The sequence below is a fragment of the Papio anubis genome, chromosome 11 (genome assembly GCF_008728515.1).
Source record: "Papio anubis isolate 15944 chromosome 11, Panubis1.0, whole genome shotgun sequence".
In the NCBI taxonomy this organism is placed as follows: domain Eukaryota; kingdom Metazoa; phylum Chordata; class Mammalia; order Primates; family Cercopithecidae; genus Papio; species Papio anubis.
Genome location: NC_044986.1, coordinates 83,379,835 through 83,401,767, shown reverse-complemented (window position 1 = coordinate 83,401,767; position 21,933 = coordinate 83,379,835). Strand labels below are relative to the sequence as shown.

The 21,933-nt window shown below is 45.4% G+C and overlaps 1 protein-coding gene and 1 long non-coding RNA gene across 5 annotated transcripts in view; one reads left to right on the top strand and one right to left on the bottom strand.

Moving 5' to 3' along the window:
* Nucleotides 1-1,886: 1,886 nt before the first annotated feature.
* LOC116269529 lies at nt 1,887-2,457 on the bottom strand. Its single transcript, XR_004177148.1, has 2 exons — nt 2,362-2,457; nt 1,887-2,047 (listed from the first exon to the last, which is right to left on the bottom strand). It is a non-coding gene; the product is annotated as an uncharacterized LOC116269529 (long non-coding RNA).
* A 1,716-nt stretch (nt 2,458-4,173) lies between these two features.
* The window catches only part of LOC101007579 (survival motor neuron protein-like), a 33,573-nt gene continuing 15,813 nt past the window's right edge, over nt 4,174-21,933 (top strand). For 3 of the 4 annotated variants that reach the window (XR_004177144.1, XR_004177145.1, XR_004177146.1), the window contains exon 1: nt 4,174-5,215. Coding sequence is in view for 1 of the 4 variants with exons in the window: in XM_009214356.4 (XP_009212620.3) it covers nt 4,187-5,071 (885 nt within the window). In the remaining 3 variants the exon portion in view is untranslated. Of the gene's footprint in view, nt 5,650-21,933 lie in introns of those variants that run through there. The other variant, XM_009214356.4, reaches the window with a different exon arrangement.

The following is a 21,933-nucleotide window of genomic DNA, read 5'->3' as shown; positions in this document are numbered from 1 at the left end:
ACTGCTGGCTGGCTTGTGGCCTCCCTGGACGGTGCGTGACTGTGGACTGCAGGAGATCAGGAGACTTATGCAAGTGCTTGGGATTCTTTGATATGATTCTGTAGCTTGCCTTTAGAACTTTAGGGATGTTTTCACATATCAGTAAATTAAGGTCTGTGTCAACATTTTTTTTTTTTTTTTTGGGAGATGGAGTCTCGCTCTGTCACCCAGGCCAGAATGCAGTGGTGCAATCTCGGCTCACTGCAACCTCCGCCTCCTGGGTTCACGCCATTCTCCTGCCTCAGCCTCCCAAGTAGCTGGGACTACAGGCACCTGCCACCACGCCCTGCTAATTTTTTGTATATTTAGTAGAGACGGGTTTTCACCGTGGTAGCCAGGATAGTCTCGATCTCCTGACCTCATGATCTGCCCGCCTTGGCCTCCCAAAGTGCTGGGATTACAGGTGTGAGCCATTGCACCCGGCCTATGTCAACATTTTTAATGGCAGCTTCACATTCTGGATATCATTATGTTTGGGAAAATGTTTCAAAGGTAACTGCTCTTCTGTAGCTAAGCTTTTTTAGAGCAGAGGATGGAGCAAATTCTGAGTTACTGAAACTACATGTTCAGCGCTATTGCCTTGTTTACCGTTAACTTCCATTTCATCTTTGGAGTTGTGTTTTTAGAACTTTTTCAGAAGAGATGAGAGAAATAGAGAAATGCTTTGGGAATTGATTCAGAAATCTTTTTGGTGTCATTACTCTTAATAGCTAGATATATTTTTTAATCGTAAAAAATTCTGGAAATACTTTTTTCTCTACCTGCCCCCCTTTTTTTTTTTTTTTTTTTTGAGACAGGGTCTGGTTGTGCTGCCCAGGCTGGGGTGTGGTGGCACAATCATAGCTTGCTGCACCTTCAAACACCAGGGCTCCAGTGATCCTCCCCCCTTAGCCTCCTGAATAGCGGGGACTACAGGTGTGTGCCATCATGCCCAGCTAATTTTTTTAAAAAGGTTTTTGTAGAGACAAGGGTCTCGCTATGTTGCCCAGGCTGGTCTCAACCTTCTTGCCTCAAGTGATTCTCCCACCTTGGCCTCCTGAATTGCTGGGATTATGGGCATGAGCCACCTTGGCCAGCTTCTTTCCTTTTTTTTTCGTTTCGTCTTCCCCTTCTATTTTCTTTCTTTTTTTTCTTTCTTTTAGCTGTTCTTGCATCATTTTCCATCCCATCTTGAAGTCTTCATTGCCCCCTCATTTTCCAACATCATGAGTCCCACAGCATGCTCAGCTAAGCATGACCACACACCGTTTCAAGAAGCCATTCATGGACGCAGCTTTTAGTACTGGCTAGGTCTCTGGCCTGCTGCAGCTTCCATTTGCTCCTCAGCTACGCTCTAGGCATCCAGTCTGGCTTAACCGGATTTCATGGCCTCATTTTGTCCTCTGCTACAGTGATTTCTACTCCTGAGGAGAAGCATAACTATCTCTAGGAGGGAAACTGCTACGGTTATCAACCTTGGTTCTTTGGATATTGGAAATTACCCTACTGGAATGGACCCAGACTTACAGTGGAAGCTCCAGTGCAATTAATGCTGAACGGGTTTGTTCTTTTTCTTCTGGCTTATAGTTGCGTTATCCATTCTCATTACAGATGAAGAACTTCCAAATCTGTTTGTTATCTTCTACCCTCCCAGCCTGTTATTTTCAGGGTCACACTCTATGGAAGAACACTGTGGTAGGGAAACACTCTGGAATTTCTTTAAGTGCTAGTCACTCATGTCTTTATTTCTGTCATGTTCATTTTGCAGTCCTGACACCTGACTTCTGTTGCTAGAGCTGCAACTATGTAGGTAGAAGTACTGTTGGCTTCGGGGATACACACACTGGCAACTCCATAGTACACTCTTATTTGATGTAGCATAAGTATGTTTTTAAGAATTCATGTTATCCAAAATTATAAAAGCAGTTCTTTGAATGAGTGAAAGAAAGAGGGTTAAGGTTAGCTCCATACAAAGTCATAGATATAAGCAATGCAGCTTTTAATTTAGCTTTTATTTAAGAGCAATGACCTCGCCGGGCGCTGTGGCTCAAGCCTGTAATCCCAGCACTTTGGGAGGCCGAGATGGGATCACGAGGTCAGGAGAGATGAGACCATCCTGGCTAACACGGTGAAACCCCGTCTCTACTCAATACAAAAACACTAGCCAGGCGAGGTGGCGGGCGCCAGTCCCAGCTACTCAGGAGGCTGAGGTGCAGGAGAATGATGTAAACCCGGGAGGCGGAGCTTGCAGTGAGCTGAGATCCGCCACTGCACTCCAGCCTGGGCGACAGATGACTCCGCCTCAAAAAAAAAAAAAAAAAAAAAAAAAAAAAGAGCAATGACCCTTTACCACTATCACTGGCAGTATTACTAGCCTGGCACCTTGTATTACTCTATTCCTCATCGTTTTGAAATATGGTGCAAAGTTAACACTCTAAAAAAGAGCTGTGCCATGGAAACAATTTTTCTGTAATGCCGTCTCCTTTAGGATCACTAGAAGTCTGTACAATGCAATTCAGATTCCCAAATTAATTGTCTTTCCTATTAGTGTTATCAAAACTCATAGCAGATTCCTGTATGTGCATGTATGTTATGAGTTGGATAAACGTTGATGGACTTCATTTGGAGTGAATCAGAACGGGATTCCTGTGAGAAGCCAACATCCCTCTAAACAAACTTTTGGAGCATGACATGCTTAGTGTTTTCCCTCCAACCATGTTGAAATGTGACCCCCAGTGTTGGAGGTGGGCCTAGTGGGAGGTGTTTGGATCATGGGGGTGGATCCTTGTGAATGTCTTGGTGCTGTCCTTGTGGTAATGAATGAGTTCTCACTCTGAGTTCACATGAGATCTGGTTTAAAAGAACCTTGGGGCCGGGCTGTGGTGGCTTATGCCTGTAGTCCAGCACTTTGGGAGGCCGAGGGTGGCGGATTACGAGGTCAGGAGATGGAGACCATCCTGGCCAACATCTTGAAACCCCCCTGCCTCTACTAAAATACAAAATGGCTAGGTGTGGTAGCTGCATCTGTAGTCCCAGCTAGTCGGGAGGCGGAGGCAAGAGAATTGCTTGAACCCAGGAGGCTGAGGTTGCAGTGAGCTGAGATTGCACCACTGCACTCCAGCCTGGGCAACAGAGCAAGACTCTGTCTCAAAAAACAAACAAACAAAAAACCTGGCACCTCCTCTCTCTCTCTCTCGTTCTCTCACCATGTAACATGCTGGCTCCTCTCCTCCTGCCATGATTGTAAACTTCCTGAGGCCCTCACCGGAAACAGATACCAGCATTATACTCCTTGTACAGTCTACAGAACCATCAGCCAAAATAAACCTCTTTTATTCATAAATTGCCCAGTCTCAGGTATTCCTTTATAGCAACACAAACTGGCTAACACAGAGGATAACCAAATATTTATTAATGTCTAAAACTTGGATAATACCTTACCTATAGCACAGGTTTGCTCTGAGGATCAGTTGAAAGAGTAAAATATCTGTTCTTTCCTTGAACAAAGCTTTAGTCAGTACCAACATGTGCAAAACAATGTGGTAGGGGATAGAGATCAGAGGTGTTCTCTTCGCCAGTAAAAAAAATGAAATTGCTGGCACAGTGCGGCCCACGCCTATAATCCCAGCACTTTGGGAGACCCAGGAGTGGCGGCTCACGAAATGTGGAAATCGATATTATCCTGGCTAACACGGTGAAACCCTGTTCCCTACTGCTAAAATATAAAACATTGGCGCGGGTGGCAGGCTCTTGCAGTCCCAGCTACTGGGGAGGCTAAGGCAGAGAATGACGGAACCCGAGGCGAAGCTTGCAGTGAGTCCAGATCACGCCACTGTGCTCCAGCCTGGGCAACAGAGCGAGACTCCGTCTCAAAAAACAAAAATAAATAAAATAAAATAAAGAAATTGTGATGGGTGCAATATGTGATGTAGGTGGTAGTGTAAAAGGGGTAGGTATAAAAACTGTGGAATGGTTAATATTGGAGCTGAATGTTGAAAGATGATTAGGTGTTTGTCAGGTAACCACGTGTGCACGTGACAGTAAGTAGAGCAGAGCAGGAGCAACAACATAGAAGCTGATGTGTTCTGAAGCTGCAGATGCGAGTGATTAGAGGATAGAAGTACCAGAGATGTTGCAAGATGAGGTGAGGTGCACCCGCAAGTTTACTATGGCGATGAGCAGCGGCGGCAGTGGTGGCGGGGTCCGGGAGCAGGAGGATTCCATGCTGTTTCGGCGGGGCACAGGCCAGAGCGATGATTCTGACATTTGGGATGATACGGCACTGATAAAAGCATATGATAAAGCTGTGGCTTCATTTAAGCATGCTCTAAAGAATGGTGACATTTGTGAAACTTCAGGTAAACCAAAAACCACACCTAAAAGAAAACCTGCTAGGAAGAATAAACGCCAAAAGAAGAATACTGCAACTCCCTTAAAACAGTGGAAAGTTGGGGACAAATGTTCTGTCATTTGGTCAGAAGACGGTTGCATTTACCCAGCTACCATTGCTTCAGTTGATTTTAAGAGAGAAACCTGTGTTGTGGTTTACTCTGGATATGGCAATAGAGAGGAGCAAAATCTGTTGGATCTACTTTCCCCAATCTCTGAAGTAGCTAACAATATAGAACAGAATGCTCAAGAGAATGAAAATGAAAGCCGAGTTTCAACAGATGAAAGTGAGAATTCCAGGTCCCCTGGAAATAAATCAGATGACATCAAGTCCAAATCTGCTCCGTGGAACTCTTTTCTCCCTCCACCACCCCCCATGCCAGGGCCAAGACTTGGACCAGGAAAGCCAGGTCTAAAATTCAATGGCCCACCACCACCCCTGCCAGCACCCCCACCCCACTTACTATCATGCTGGCTGCCTCCATTTCCTTCTAGACCACCAAAAATTCCCCCACCACCTCCCATATGTCCAGATTCTCTTGATGAGGCTGATGCTTTGGGAAGTATGTTAATTTTGTGGTACATGAGAGGCTATCATACTGGCTATTACATGGGTCTCAGACAAAATCAAAAAGAAGGAAGATGTTCACATTCCTTAAATTAAGGAGAAATGCTGGCATAGAGCAGCACTAAATGACACCACTAAAGAAACGATCAGACGGATCTGGAATGTGAAGCGTTATAGAAGATAACTGGCCTCATTTCTTCAAAATACCAGTGTTGGGAAAGAAAAAAGGAAGTAGAGTGGGTAACTCTTCTAGATTAAAAGTTATGTAATAACCAAATGCAATGTGAAATATTTTATTGGGCCCTATTTTGAAAAACCATCTGTAAAAGACTGGGGTGAGAGTGGGAGGCCAGCACTGTGGTGAGGCAGTTGAGAAAATTGGAATATGGATTAGATTTTGAATGATACTGGATAATTATTGGTAATTTTATGAGCTATGAGAAGGGTGTTATAGTTTATAAAAGACTGTCGTAATTTGCATACTTAAGTATTTAGGAATGAAGTGTTAGAACGTCTTAAAGTGTTTAAAATGGTTTAACAAAATGTGATGTGATGCATATGTGGCAAAATGTTACAGAATCTAACTGGTGGACGTGGCTGTTCATTGTACTGTTTTTTTCTATCTTCTGTATGTTTAAAAGGATATAATAAAAATATTTAATTTTTTTTAAATTTAAAAAAAAGATGAGGTGAGGTATGTAGATAAGTAAAATGGGGCAGGAATGTGAGATGGATAATATTGGGAGCATTTCTAAGGAGTCTGAGTTTTATTCTGTAGACAGGAAGAAGTCATTATACGGCCTTGAAGCAAGAAATAACATGATCAGCTCTACGTTTTCAAAAGATAACTGTGCTCCACATTATGTGTCATTAGGGAAATGCAAATTAAAACAACAGTGACGTACTGTTACATGACGGTTACAATGGCTGAAATCCAAAACACTGACAACACCAAAGCTGGTGAAGATGGGGAACAACAGGAACTCTCATTCACCGCTGGTGGGAATACAACATGGTACCTTGGAAGATTGTTTGGCAACTTCTTACATATTCTTACTGTATGATCCAGCAATTAGGCTCCTTGGAATTTGCCCAAGTGAATTGAAAACATGTTCACACAAAAACCTGCATACAGATGTGTATGGAAGCTTTTTTCATAATTTCCAAATCTTGGAAGCAACTAAGATGTCCTTCAGTAGATGAATGTATAAATAAACTCTGTAGTATACCCAGACAATGGACTGTTATTCAACACCATAAAGAAAAGAGCTATCAACCCATGAAAAGACATGGAGGAACCTTAAAAATGTGTGTTACTATGTGAAAGAAGCCAATCTGAAAAGGCTGTAAACTATAAAATTCTGAATTATGTTCTGGAAAGGGTAAAACTATGGAGATGGTAAAAAGTGTAGTGTTTGCCAGGATCTGAGGGGAGAGAGTAATGAATAGGCAAAGCACAGAGGGATCGTAGCACAGCGTACGTATTCTCTGTGGTACTGTAATGGTGGATACACGTCATCACGCATTAGTTCAAATCCATCAAGAGTGAACCCTAATGTAAATTACAAACTTCAATTTTTGTGTGAAAATGATGTGTCACTGTGGGGTTCATCAGGTGTAACAAATGTACTACTCTGGTGCAGGTTGTGATAGAAGAAGGCTGTGGGAGTGGGGGGCATATAGGAACCTCTAATTTCTGCTCAGTTCTACTGCTCAAAACATGAAATCTATCCAAAAAGGGAATTTTTCCGTTTAGACTAACTTAGTTTATTTCCCTCATTTAGTTCCTTTGTTGCTGAGGTTTCATGGCAGTGCATTTGAAATCAAACATAAAATTATTCTAGAACTTTGTGTGACTTCTCCCCTTGCTTAAACATCATTGCTGAATAATGTAAAAATATGATACCCTAATCTAGTTTTCATAAACTTTTTTCAAAGTTGAGAGAAAAACTGGCATCATGGACAAATGGGTTGAAAGAGTGAAAGGCAAGAATCGAGGATCAAAACTAGGCCATGAAAATTGCTCAGTTGAGAGCTCATGAAGCCATAAATTAGGTCCTAATCAGTGTAGATGGAGGGTGACAGAATTTAAACAATATTAAGAGGCCTGGGCACAGTGGCTCACGCCTGTAATCCCAGTCCTTTGGGAGGCCAAGGCGGGCAGATCACAAGGTCAGGAGTTAGAGACCAGTCTGGCCAATATGGTGAAACCCCTGCAGTGTACTAAAATACAAAAAATTAGCTGGGCGTGGTACATGCCTGTAGTCCCAGCTACTCTCAGGAGGCTGGAGTGGTGGCGAACTTAAACCCCTGGACACGGAGGCTGCAGGAGCCGATCACGCCACTGCACTCCAGCCTGGTGACAAAGCGAGACTCCGCCTCAAAACAAACACTGGGCCACACATAAGGAAGTCATATTGTCTAGGAATTGGGTCATTTCAGGCCATGGGTTGGGGGAAACTGCTCATCGACAGATCATTTTGAGAGATGGTATGAGGCATCTCTTTTATCAAGATGAGGACTACAGGTAAGCAGGAGGTTTGTGGGAAAATGGTAAGTTTTGAGTATGTTGATTTCAGATGCCTCTGGAGTATCAGTGCATATGAAGTGGGAGATAACTAACAAAAGTCCCACACCTTTAAAAAATAACTGCTTCTTTAAACATGCTTATATTGTAGTGAGTTCAGTGATATCTCATATCCTTGGTAGAAAAAATGTAAAAATTTATGGCGATTTCTGACTCTTGCATCTTTCATAGTGTTCACTGTCTGTTCACCTAGGGCTTACTTTTCTGATACCCTTTCTCCCACTCTGAGGCTTACCTATCCTGAAATACATTTAAAAATTCTACCCATGTCAGAAACACTTCCCAACTCATCCTATAAGGCTTGCATTACCCTGATACCAAATCCAGACAGACATAAAGAAAACTGTAGATCGCCTCTTCTTATGATTATAGACATATCCTTGAGAAATACTTCCCAGACCAAATCCATCAACATATGTGTAAAGGATACATACTATGTACAAGGGGATTTATCCCAGTAATGCATCGATTACGGCCAAAATTAATGTAATATGCGGTGCTAGTGAAACCACATGATTATTTCAATAGTCACTTCGAAAGGATTTAATAAAATTCACACCCCTTCATGATTAAAAAGCAACCACCTAACGTAGAATAGAAGGGAAGCTCATTCATTGTTAGTGGACCGAAATGATCCATACCATTTAGAAAACAGTTCGGTAGTTCCAATAAAAGTGCTAAACATAAGAGTTAATACATAACCTTGAAAGCAAAGTCAAGCCAAAGAGGAAAGGAAAATATATGTCACACAAAACTCTTGGTAATTGAATGTTCATCTTAGTACTATATGCAAAATATTCTGGAATTAAAACAACTCAAATGCTCGTCAACTGATGGATGGATAAACCACGATGTATTGCTGCCAGCGGGACTATTATTCAATAATAAAAGGAGAAAGTACTGATATATCTTAGAACATGATGAACTTGAAAACATTATGCTATGAAAGAAGCCAGTCACAAAAAGTCATATATGATTCTATTAATGTAAAGTCCAGAATAGACTAATTTGGGAGGGATAGGAAGCAGGTTAGTGTCATGAGGGCTGAGTGGGGGGACGGAATTTGGGGAGGACACAGGGTGTGGGAAGGTTCCTTTTAGAGGGTGACAAACATCAAATCTAATGTAGTGATGGTTGCACAAACTCTGTGTACATAATAAAACCATTGAATTTTAGGCTTTAAATGAGTGACTTTTATGGCATGGGAATTATATTTCAATAAAACTGGGATGCTGAGGTGGAAGGATCAATTGAGCCCAAGAGGTCAAGGCTGCAGTAAGCCGTGATCACACCACTGCACCCCAGCCTGCTGGAGGCCATTACCTTCCTATAGGCTGCTCCTAGCCAGAATCGAAAGCATGCCCAGGGTACTAGTGCCACCTGTTCCTGTGGCGGACAAGGGAAGCCTCACCAGCTCAACAGTCCACCAGAGACCTCCTGCCTCCCGGATCTGGCCACCGAGCCAAGGCGCTTTTCTGTGTCTCTCTCTCGACACCTCCTGCCCTACCTTCCTCCTTCCTTCCCCTCTACCTCTCCTCACATGGCAGTCTGAAGGCTCTCCTGATCACCTCCTGGCCCCCTCCTCCCGTGAACCTGCATAGGTGCAGCCCCAGGCCCCTGCCGGGATTCATCCCCTAACTTGGTGCCTGCTTCTGGGAGGATTCATACTAACACAGGCTCTCAGCACAGACAGCATTCAAATCCCACTTCCACCACAGAGCTTGAGCCAGTTCCTACCCCTTTCTCAGCCTATTTCTAAGCACTGAAAAGAATATTGAAACAGAAACTCCCTTGAAAGCTCTTCCCTGTCCTGGATCTGTTCTAGAATCGGCTCAGCAGGGTTCATGCACATGACACAAGTGTAGCCGCTCTCTGAGAGCCCCTCACATGCCCATTTTAGCCAGTTTGTTTCTCCCTTGGGCTCCTACAGCCCCATGTGCCCATCACACAGGTTGCAAACACCTGTTTTCTCCTCTGATTCCCAAAGGGTGCTGGACACCTGTAGAGGGACTCTGTTTTGTCCACTTATCCATGATCTCAGAGAATGTTTACAGTGCACAGTGGATGCTGGCACTGGAAATGCTCAGTGAACAAAGCCACCACCAGCCCCCACCAGCATTCAGCAAGGAAGAGATCTTGAGGCCACAGCCTCCCTTGGTTCCATGGAAATGACACCAACAGCCAACATAAGTGAGGGCCTGGTGGTGGTGCCAGGTTCCCAGCAAAGGTCTTTCCATGTATTTTCTGTTATATGAATCCTCCTGGCATGCTCATTGCAAGGATCCATTACTACATCCCCATCTTACATATGAATAAACTGAGGCTCAGGGAACTGGAGCGATTGTCCCAGCCTGCACAACTAGAAAGAACTGGAGCAAGTGGTTTTGTTTGAGATTTTGCATATTTCAGTAGCTTTTACTGAGGTATACACTTACACACCATAAAAATTTACTCTCACAATAAATGTACATTTAGATCAGTAAATCTATAGATTTGGGCAACCATCATCACAGGCCAGTTTTTAGAACATTTCTATTACTCTAAAACCTTTCTCTGCCTATTTGTAGTCAATCTTCCATTCCCACCCCCAGCTAGGGCAACCACCAATCTGCTTTCTCTGACTCTACAGATGTGCCTTTTTCTGTACATTCCTCTTAAGTGAAATCATATACTATGTGGCATTTTGTAGTTGGCTTCTTTCACATAATGTAATGATTCTGAGGTTCATCCATGTTGGCTTCATCCCTGTCTACTGGACAAATCAAGTTCTGTTGCTTGGATAGACTGCAAATGTCTACATGTCCTTTCTTCAGTTGGTGCACATTTGGGTTGTTTCCAGTCTTGAATATTATGAATAATGTTGTTATGAAAAATTTGTGTAAGTGTTTCAGTGAGAATATGTTTTCACTTCTCTTAGGTAGATCCCTAGAGGAGCTAAGCTGGGTCACGATAAGGGGTGGAGTTACACAAGAAACTGCCAAACTTGTCTTTGTAAATCGGGTTGCCCCACCAGCAGCATATGAGGGATCAAATTGCCCCACAGTAGGGTTGAGATTGAGGCAAGTCCAGCCTGACCCAGAACCCTGATGCCCAGCTATTTGGTGATCTTTTTCTTCCTAACATTGGGATAACACCAGCTAAGGAATGAGACCGGGCTGTGCAGGAATGAGGGCTGTTCAGAAAATGGCGCGCCCCGCACCAGCCCAGACAAAGACCCCATGTACCTAATGATTTCTCATCCTCCAAGTGATGTTGGAGCCCCTGGGTTTCCCCACACGCAAACCTCTCACATTTCTGACCCCTCTGCCATTTATCTTCCATTGAGCCTTAGGGTTCTGGTGAGAGTAACAAGGATACAGACAGGGGTTCACAGCCCAGGGCTAGGGATGCCCCATGCCCCGGGCAGTGACCTTGGAAGGACTGATTCAGTTGAACTCAATATTGAAGCACCTAGATGACCATTTACAACAGAAAAAAAAGATAATGCAGGAAGCTTCTGGGGTCCCCCGGGAATAGCTGGATCTGAGCTGGGGCAGGGCTAATCACTGGATCCAATGCTCTGAAAACATGCACACTGAGCTTCCTGGCCCACACAGCCCCCGGGCTTAATTGTCCAAGCAGCAAACAGGGTCCTCAGCATGCTTAAAGCATTGATACTGGATGGAAGACAATTCAATGTTTGACAAAGCCCTGCAGACCCTCTGGGAATGTCTTGGAATTTCTATGAGACCATCTTGCCCTACTTCCTTATTTGACAGAAATGGAAAACTGTGGCTCACTGAGGTGGAGTGACATACCTCAGGTCATCCACAGCAAGGTGAGGGTGAGCATATGCTTGTCCCACAGCATATATTCATCCATCTCCTTGCCTATTCCTTGTCTTCCTTCCAGCAGAAAGTAAGCTCTGAGAAGATAAGGATTCTTCCTCCCCCTTTCTACGACTGCTGTCTTCCTTGGATTCTAGCACAGTGGCTGCACAGGATGGGTGCTCAGTAAATATCTGGCAAATGGGCTAGCTCATGGCGGATCACGCCTGTAATCCCAGCATTCTAGGGGAGGCCAAGACAGGTGGATCACGAGGTCAAGAGAGATCGAGACCGGCCCTGGCTAACACGGTGAAAACCTGTCCTCTACTAAAAATACCAAAACAAAACAAAACAAAACAAAAACATTAGCCAGGCTGCAGGGCGGGATGCCTGTAGTCCCAGCTACTCAGGAGGCTAAGGCAGAGAATGCAGTGAACTCCAGGAGGCGGAGCTTGCAGGGAGCCCAGACACGCATCACTGCACTCCAGCCTGGGCAACAGAGCAAGACTCAGTCTCAAAAATCTAGTGAATGAACCCAGGCAGTCTGACTTCTGCTTCCATTTCACAAGGCTGATCTGAGCACCTACTATGTGCTAAGCAAGCTGTGACCCATATTAAGGCAGATTTTGAGCAAGACAGGACCCTTGCCTTCAAGGCACTGAGTCTGGCGGGCAAGATGGTAGGTATATGCCAGGGCACAGAATTCCCAGACTAGTTTTCTATTGCTACAAGGGGATTTGGCTTGTGTAATCTGAACTCTCAGCCAGGAGGTCACAGAAGACTTTAGATCAAGCTAAAAATAAAGAGGCTGAGGCAAGGTCTGAACTCCCAGAGCATCCCCAGGAGGCTCCTACCTGTTCTTCCATGAGTGTCTCCTGATCAGAAACTCTGGAGTCTAGAGGTCAAGGTGGGAGACTACGGGAAGCCAGGAGTACAAGACCAGCCTCGGCAAGAAGAAGGCAGGACCTTGTCTCTATAAAAAAATAAAAATTAAAAGTAAATAAAACAAAATGTTAGAGAGAGAGACATTGAGACACCAGCCTAGGTAACATGTGCTGAAACCCTGTCTCTACAAACATACAAAAATTAGCCGGGTGTGGTGGTGTGCACCTGTGGTCCCAGGTACTGGAGGTCATGTGTGGGAGAATCGCTTGAGCCTTGGGAGGCAGGACCACATCACTGCACCCCAGTCTGGGTGACAGAGCAGACCCTGTCTCAAAAGTCAGAGAGAGATTGAGATGTTCAGCAGAGTCTGACTGGAGTTGAATTATTGTGCTCAGCCTTGATCAACCGTCCCAGCCACTGACAGAAGCACTGAGCACAGAGCTTAAACACTGCAAAGGAAGTGACCAGCTTGGAGAACACTATTCATCACTCCAAGCCCTGATGTTAACCACACTGAGGTCATATTAAACAGAACACAAGAACAATGGTCTGGTTATGTTTCTTGAAAAGGGTCCTTTTGTGGAGATACACATTAAAAATATTTCAGCATGAAATCATACAATGTCTGCATGTTGCTTCAGCATAATATTACAGGGGAGACGGATAGGCTGATGGTCATAGAGCATGCTTACCATACCTGAGTTCTGTCTATCTTTAGGTTAAAATTTCTTTGGCTGGTCGCTGTGGCTCATGCCTGTAATCCCAGCACTTAGGGGAGGCTGAGGCGGGTGGATCACAAGGTCAGAAGATCAAGGCCATCCTGGCTGACACGGTGAAACCTCTACTGAAAATACAAAAATGAGCTGGGTGTGGTGGTGGGTGCCTGTAGTACCAGCTACCAGGAGCTGAGGCAGGAGAATGGTGAACCTGGGAGGTGGAGCCAGTGAGCCACGATCACACCACTGCACTCCAGCCCCTGGGCTGGTGAGCAAGATTCTGTCTCAAAGAAAAAAAAATTATCCCAAAAATGTTTCTCAAAGTGCCAAAAATGTAAATATATAGATAGGTAGATCAATTACATGTAATCCTTGGAGAAGCCAACACCGTTGCTTCTGGTCTCACTGGCAAGCCAAGAGACTAGAAGGTGTTTGGGTCGGCCACGCCTCTGCATGGCCTTTGTTCTTCCTGGAAGTCTTTCCTGATTCTGTTGAACACACGCACTGCAGCAGGGAATCCCCTGTTCCACAGTTTCTTTCCAGTGTGACTAAAGCCTTTGCTGGATCTTAAAAATCACAACATTTCACAGGAGATGCAGCCCTGGATCAGATACTCACTAACATCTCTTGTCTTCCCTTGAGTGCTGGGAAAGGGATGCTGGAGACTGGGAAACATTTTGCCATGTGCAGTCTTAGGAGATCTTTGTAAAGATTTCTCCCTCTGGGTGGTTTTGACCAGGGCATTGCCAAATTCCATATCCCAAGAGTCTTGGTTTCTGGATCTTCCTGAGCCTTTGAATTTCCCATGTGAGGCCACAGCTGCAAGGGAGGCTGAGCCAAGTGGCCATAACAACCAGGCAGAGAAGCAGGCAGAAGCACGGGCAGGGTGCAAACCTCTCCTCCCCAGGAGAGGAACTTCCCTGTGCCAAGGGAACTGAAGGGACCCAGGAGATGCATGGCAGACCCAGTGCTCTACGTCTTTTATAGTCCAGGTCCCCACAGCTGGCTCACTGTTCACTTCAAGGTCATGACATTGGCTGTGTGATGCGGGGACAGAAATCCCTGGCATGGCCTCTATGTCATCCGTCTGCAGACAGAGGGGGACTCAGGCTTGGCTATGATGCTGGAGTCACCATGGATATAGACCCAGACCCATTTGACTCAAGAACACATACATAACTGGAACCAAGAGGCTGGGTTAATCCCCTCAAAGCCATGGCCACATGGGAGACCTTAAGCCTCCTTCCAGGTGGCCAAGCTAAGCAAAGCCACTTGCAGCCACCCTTCCACGATGTGTTCTACATCATCCAGCTATGAAAACCACCCACCCCCATCGCTTTCACACTCATGCCTTCCCCTGAGCTCAAGGGGCCCTGGCCCAAGCTTCCTTTAGAACCAGGAAGTTAGTTCTGTCTCTCTGAAAATCATCCTTTTCAAACAGAAGGCATTTATCTTGGCCAGGCTTAAAATACAAAAAGCCTGTAATCCCAGCACTTTGGGAGACCAAGGCGGGCAGATCACCTGAGGTCAGGAGTTTGAGACCAGCCAGGTCAACATGGTGAAACCCTGTCTGTACCAAAAATACAAAAATTAGGTGGGTGTGGCGTCAGGCACTTGTAATCCCAGCTACTCGGGGGGGCTGAGACAGGAGAATCACTTGAACCTGGGAGGCGGAGGTTGCAGTGAGCGGAGATCGCACCACTGTACTCCAGCCAGGGCAACAAAGAGTGAAACTCCGTCAAAAATAAATAAATAAGCTCCAGGGCCCATCCCACAGACAATATCCAGAAACCTCCTCCCCACAACTCCAACATACCTGCCTCCCAGCAGCCAGACGTTTTCTGCATGGGATTTGCCTACAAGACTTCTCTTCTGCTTTATCTCAGGTGGGTTTGCCAGGAGGGCAACGTCACCATCCCTCCATCAAATTCATCTCAATAACATTTACTGAGTGCCAAGTGTGTCCCCAACATGGCTCAGCCTTCACACGCACTGTCTTGATTTAACCACACATGCTTATAACCCAAGGGAGGAGCATTGCAGTATTTCATCAATGTAAAGACACACATCTTGATTTTTCACATTTTCATGTACCTGAAATTTAGGTGGATCTTCTAATCACGACTGTGACATGGCTGTCCCACCTGGTCTCATACAGACTCAGCTACAGAGGTTCATAGCATTGTCACTTCAATTAAGATTTGGGCGTGGTTATTTCACATGTGGAGTATAGCTGCTATTTTAATTGTCTTCAGAAAGATTGAACTGTGACTCAGCTTGGAATTGAAAAGCTATTGTGCACAGGAAGGCTGGGAACAAAGCAGCCGAATGCCTGTGTGATGCTCGCGAGGCAAACACATATTCATCCCTGCAGGGAGGTCCAAAACTCCAGGTTTTCTTGCAAAGCAGCAACCAAGTACTTACAAACTTAAAACAGGACCTAAAAATGGGACTTAAAAACCATCCCAGGCCAGGCACAGTAGCTCACAACTGTAATCCCACAGCTTTTGGAGGCCAAGGCAGGAGGATTACTGAAGCCCAGGAGTTGAGACCACCTGGAAAACATGTGACAGAGACCCTCCCTCATCTCCCACAAAAAAATAAAGTAACTTTTAAAATTACCTGGACATGCTTACATGTGTCTGTAGTCCCAGCTCCTCAGGAGGCTGAGGTGGGAGGATGGTTTGAGCCTAGGAGTTCCAGGCGGCTGAAAGCTAGGATTGTGCCATTGCATTCTAGCCTGAGCAACAATGGGACCCCATCTCGGAAAACAAACCAAAACAAAACATTCCCGGGATGAGTGGACACGCTTGCAAGAAACGCTTCACTTCCTGTGCTCCTCAATCAGGGGCCACCAAATGTTTTGTGCAATGGGCCAGATAGGGAATATTTTTGGTTTGTAAGCTATACAGGCTCAGCTGCAACCACTCAACTCTGTCAGGGTCTGAAAGCAGTCATAGGGTTGTAACTGCGTTCCAACAAAACTTTATTTGCAAAAGCAAGGGAAGGGCCACATTTGGCTCATGGGTGATAGTCTGTTGTCCCTTTCTCTTGGTGGAACAGAAAGCAATGTGTGGAAAAATGAGGGCACTGATGAGTTGAAGTCAAAAGTGATACAGAAGATGCACTTGGAACTAAAAAAAGTTCTAAGAATATGTTATTCCAATGATATTTCATGTGTGTGTACTTATAAAAGTGATATGTGATTGAAAACAAAACAAGGGGACTGCCATCAGCAACAGCCCCAAAGCCCGCGGGGCTCCTTGCTGGGTTGTGCGTTCAGCAGCCCCACCACGGTGCATCAGTGGCGCACAGTTGGGACTCCCCACGACATGCGTGTCCCAGGCTGGCACGGAGACGCAGCGCTGATGTTGCTTGCGGGGGCTGCTGATGGCACTGGCGCTGGTGCTGGGGTGGCTGCGATGGGTGAGGGGATGTCGAGGAGGAGCACAGTAGTGTGCATGATGTGAGCCAAGGCTGCCCGGTGGCCGCCTTTGAATGGGCCGATGTCCAGGGCCAGTACACTCAGAAGCCAAGAAACAGCAGCATCCGCGATAGGAAGCTGCCCAGGGAGAGCCCCGCGCACAATTTCACCATTCCGGAGAAAGCCTTGCAAACTTCAGACACGGAGGAGGCCCCCAGATATGATGCTGAGGAGACAAGGGAAGGGGGTGGTGTCTGGGCGAGGACTGGGACCCCAGCCTCATCGCCAGAGTGCCACCCTGGCTGTCTCCTGGGGAGACGGTGGTGCCCTCACAGAGGGCCTCCGTGCAGATCCCTCACTCTCCTGGCACTTTGCGCTGCCTGACGCCCTTGCACGTCAGCAACAAGCCTGCCGGCAGATGGCCCCAAGGAGCGACCACAGGCTGCCTTCCCCTAGTGCACGCACATGTGACCCCGGCTTTGCCGCTGACTGGACGCTTGTCCCCATGGGCCGCCCGCTGCGGCCTCCGAGAGGCTCCTGGGAGCCCCCGCCCGACCCGCGCCTGGGGAGAACTCCCAAAGCTCTGCGCCCACCCCGGCAGAGCCCCACTAACGCGAACCCGCGAACCCGCGAACCTGCGAACCTGGGCCGGGGCCTGGGCCTGAGCGGCCATGCTGCGCTGCTGAAGCTGGCATCGCTGCTGCCCTTGTGCCAAGCACTGCACACGTCCTGGGGCAGGAGAGACGCCGCTGTGACACCTGCCTGGCCGGGAAATGCAGGTGTTGCAAGGCTTGAAGCTAGCTTCCATTGGAATCGCTGCCAGGGAAACCGAGGCCTGCACAAAATGAATTTGCAAAAGTGATGCCCCAGGCAAGACTCCAGGCCCCTCCCAGCCCTGCGCCTCTCCCTGCTGACAGTGGGGTGCGGCCAGACTGCCAGGACTCAGGGCCTGACCCTGGAGGGTGGCAGGTGGGAGGAATAAAGAGAGAGTGGTAAAGGAGGCAAAAAGGGGGCGAGCAAGAGGGAGAGAAGATTTTGTGAAAAGACAGTGGGGAGAAAAGAGAGTGGGGAGAAAAGTTTTTGGGTTGATGGAGCGGGAAAAGACCGTGGCCAGCAGGTGTAAAAGACGGTGGGGAAAGAGTGGGGGGAAAGTTTTTGGGCAGATGGAGGGGGAAAAGGGTGATAAGCAGGAGGTGGGAAGGAGGTTTGGAAAAACGACGATGGAAAAATAGTTTTGGGGTAGATGGAGGATGAAAAAAGGGTGGCATGTGGGAGAGGGGTGGGAGTGGGGAAAAGAGGGTGGTGAGCAGGAGCGGGGAGAAGGCTTTGTGAAAAGATGGTGAGCGGGGAAAGACAGTGAGGAAAAAAGTTTTGAGGTGGATGTAGAGGGAAGACAGGGTGGTGAGCAGCAGGGGTCAAAAGAGAGTGGTGAGTAAGGGAGACAAAGTTTTCTGAAAAGACCGTGGGGGAAAATGTTTTTGGGTAGTTGGAGGGGGGAAAGAGGGTGACAAGTCGGAGAAAGAAAAAGAGGGTGGCGAGCGGGAGGGAGAGAAGGTTGTGAGAAAACAGGGTGCAGAAAGAAAAACGGTGGGTAAAAAGCTTTTGGGTAGACAGAAAGGGAAGAGAGGGTGACAAGTGGGAGGAGAAAAGAGAGTGGCAAGAGGAGGTAGGAAAGAGGATTGGGAAAAAGATGATGGGGAAAATAGTTTTGGGGTAGATGGAGGGCAAAAAGAGGGTGGCAAACAGCATAGGAGAAAGAAGAGGGCAAGCGGGAAGGGCAAAGGGCTTTGTGAAAAGATGGTGGTATTGTTTTATGTGGTTTTACACATATAAAATAGATTTCTGTTCCTTTTCTTCTGAAAATTTTAAAATAGTCACAGTAAGTCTACTCGTACTATAAGAAATGAATCTGGCCGGGCGCAATGGCTCACACTTGTAATCCCAGCACTTTGGGAGGCCAAGGCGCGTGGATCACCTGAGGTTGGGAGTTCGAGACCAGCCTGGCCAATATAGTAAAATCCCATCTCTACTAAAAATACAAAAAGTCACCAGGCATGGTCGTGGGTCCCTGCAATCCCAGCTACTTGGAAGGCTAAGGCAGGAGAATTGGCAATTCTGAGCAGAGGGTGCAGTGAACTGGTTATTGCCACTGCACTCAGCCTGGGGAGACAGAAGGAAGATATCAAGGGGAGAGAAAGAAGAAAAGAGGAAGGAAAAGGAAAAGAAAAAGAGGGAGGGAGGGAGGGAGGAAGGAAGGGAAGTAAATATTCTAAATTACTGTTTTGAACTGCTGCAGAGTATTCTGTGGTAGGAACATACTATAGTTCATGTAGTTATTCTCCCATTGATGGGCCTTTAGATCATTGCTAATATCTCACTGCTACCAGCAATACTGCTAAGATAATCTTGACTATACTTTCTTGCACACACTTGCAAATGTTTTGGTTTTAACGGGTATGTCAGATGCCCTCCAAATTGATTGCACTAATACGCACTCCCTCCGGTGGGACATGAGATTACCCGTTTGCCCAACTCTGGCTAACATTTGTTATCAACATTAAAAATACTTGTCAATCTAATCAGTTAAAATAGCATCTCAATGCCCTCTTATTTGTATTTCCTTGATAAATGGTGAGATCGAGCATTTTTTCTTTCTTAGCAATTTTAATTTCCTTGAACAGTGTTTTCACATAAATTGCCTATTTGCTATTCATTTGATTTTTTTTCTTATTGCCCATTTATTATGAACACTCATTTGTTTCCGACTTTATTATCTTTGTGGGGTGTGTGTGTGTGTGTGTGTGTGTGTGTGTGTGTGTGTTTGAGACAGAGTCTCACCTGTCACCCAGGCTAGAGTACAATGGCATGATCTTGGCTCACTGCAACCTCCACCTCCCGAGTTCAAGTGATTCTCCTGCCTCAGCCTCCAAACTAGCTGGGATTACAAGTGCCCACCACCAAGCCCGGCTAATTTTTGTACTTTTAGTAGAAACAGAGTTTTACCATATTGGCCAGGCTGGTCTTGAACTCCTGACCTCAAGTGATCCACCCTCCTCGGCCTCCCAAAGTGCTGGGATTACAGGCGTGAGCCACCGCGTCCAGGCTATCTTTGTTTTCTATTGATTATGCTCTGTTTCTTTTTTTGTCCCCATTCTTGTTTTCTGTTGGGTTGATTGAAATTTCTTTGTTCCATCTTATTTCCTCTGCTGGTTTGAAATTTATACATTTCATTGCTATTTTTCTAATAGTTACTCTTAATTTTTTATATCCATACATAATATTGGCTAACAAAACCTAAAGGTAAACAGTACATATAGATTCTTTCCGAACAAGATAAGAAATGTTCACTTCCTCTCAGTGTTTTTCTTTTCCCCAACTCTCCTGTGGATATAATCGAGAATTCTAAATTGTTATTTTATGCATCCTTGGCAATCAATATTTTAGTGTTAAATAATAGCATTGGCTGATTACTTAGAGAAGTGTTACTTTTGTCACACTGCTTCTTCCTCTGGATTCGTGTCATTTCTTGCAGGAGGATTTCTCAAGTAGTTCTTTTCAACAGAATCTGTTGGTGGTAAACTTTCTTAAATGTTGAATGTTCAAAAGTGCCTTTGGGCCGGGTGTGGTGGCTCATGCCTATAATTCCAGCACTTTGGCAGGCCAAGGTAGTCAGATCACTTGAGCCTATTAGTTGGAGACCAGCCTGGGCAACATGGGAAAGCCCCGTCTCTACACAAAAATGAAATACATTAGCCAGGCGTGATGGTAGGTTCTTGTAGTCACAGCTACTTGGGGGGCTGAGGTGGAAGGATCGCTTGAGCCAGGGAGGTCAAGGCTGCAGTGAGCCATGATCATGCCGCTGCACTCCAGCCTGGGTAACAGAGCAATACCCTGTCTCAAAAAAGAAAATAATGGCTTTGTTTCAGTGTGCCCTTAAGTGATTCTGTAGCTGGGTTATAGAATTCAGCATAAATTAGTTATTTTCCAACAGCTCATTGAAGACATTGCCTCATTGGCCTGTATCCAGTGTTGCTAATGAAACTAATGAGGAAAATCTGATCCTTATTTCTTTGAATTTAAACTATTTTTTTGCTTTGGTAGCTTTTAACATTTTTCTCTCTATTTTCATAGCATTCTTCACTTCTGGGGAATTTTTAGCTATTAATTAATACTACTTTCTCCCATTCTCTCTCTGTCTTTGGCATTCTTACTGGACAAAAGCTTGAATCCGGTCACCCAGACTTTATGGCTGTTAACCTTTTCACCTTTTTTTCTTTGTGCTTTAACCTGCAAGACTCCCTCAACTGAATGCTCCGTCTTGCTAAAGGACACTTCAGTGTGTCTCTGCTGTTACTCAGCCTATCTTTTGAGTTTTTTCTTTCAATAACTTGGGCTTTAAGTTTTGAGATCTCTAACTGGTTCTTTTTCATCATTGCTTGGTTTCATTTTTCCTTGTTTTGCTGAAAGTATTATATGTACTTGCTTTATTGACCTTTGATTGTATAGAAATTTTTCATTTGCTTTATTTGTCATGTCTCTTTCATAGCAGTGGGCTCCCTCAGACATCTGGCATTTCTTCAATGCACATTAGTTTTCTGGTTTCCAATTCTCCACCTGAGTCTCAGGATTCAGCAGCACTCCCAGGTGGGTGCAGACTCAGGTTACCTGGGCCTTGGCTTCTCCCATGGCTTCTTAAGAGTTTCCTTGTTTATTTCTGTGATCCCAAGCACTCCCCTTTATGACTTCGAGCCAAGTTGTATAGTCAGTAATTTAATTTCTCTATCTGTTCTATCATTTATAAGGGCACAGCATGGAGTGGAGGGCCTTTCAGATATTTTTCTTGCCCCATCTTAAATCCCTAAATTACACTTAAAAAATTACCAGCAAAGCTTTTGCTTTTTATTGAGGAAGAATAGAGAACTCAGACATGAGTTTGGAGTAGGCGGATATATGTGCACGTGTGCCTATGCAGTTTAAACCTGTTCTGTAATGTATTGCAATAAATGTTTCAGTGTCACTACAGTGAACAATTCAACTTCATAATAGGCCTATCTGGAATCTCCCAGAAAAATTCACTTTGGGTGTTAGTGCTTTTTTTTTTTTTTTTAACCATTAATATCTATAGGAAGACCTAGTAGGAGTGGCTGACGAAGGTTAATAAATCTCATGATAATATGCTTGTTTTGATGTGAATGTTGTTGTTCAGTCCACCCTAAAATGAAATTCACAGGGTTGGTTTAGATGTCTTCCACTTTCACAATCTGCCATAGAGGCAGACTCCATCTGAGGCTCCGGGTTTAATCGCTCAAACAAGACACAGATGCCAGCAGGAAATACCCGCCCTGCCTTAGCTGTAATCTTGAGTCCTTGTCCATGATATCTCTAAAAAGGCCACCAGATGGAAACGCGGATGCCGCGAAAAGAGATGCACTACCCTTTGTAAACGGGATTGACCCTGCTGCTTTCTCAAAAGAGATTATTCTTGTTGAATGTAAACAAGGTTTTTAGAAATTCTGTCTGTGTTGAATGTAGAATAAAGA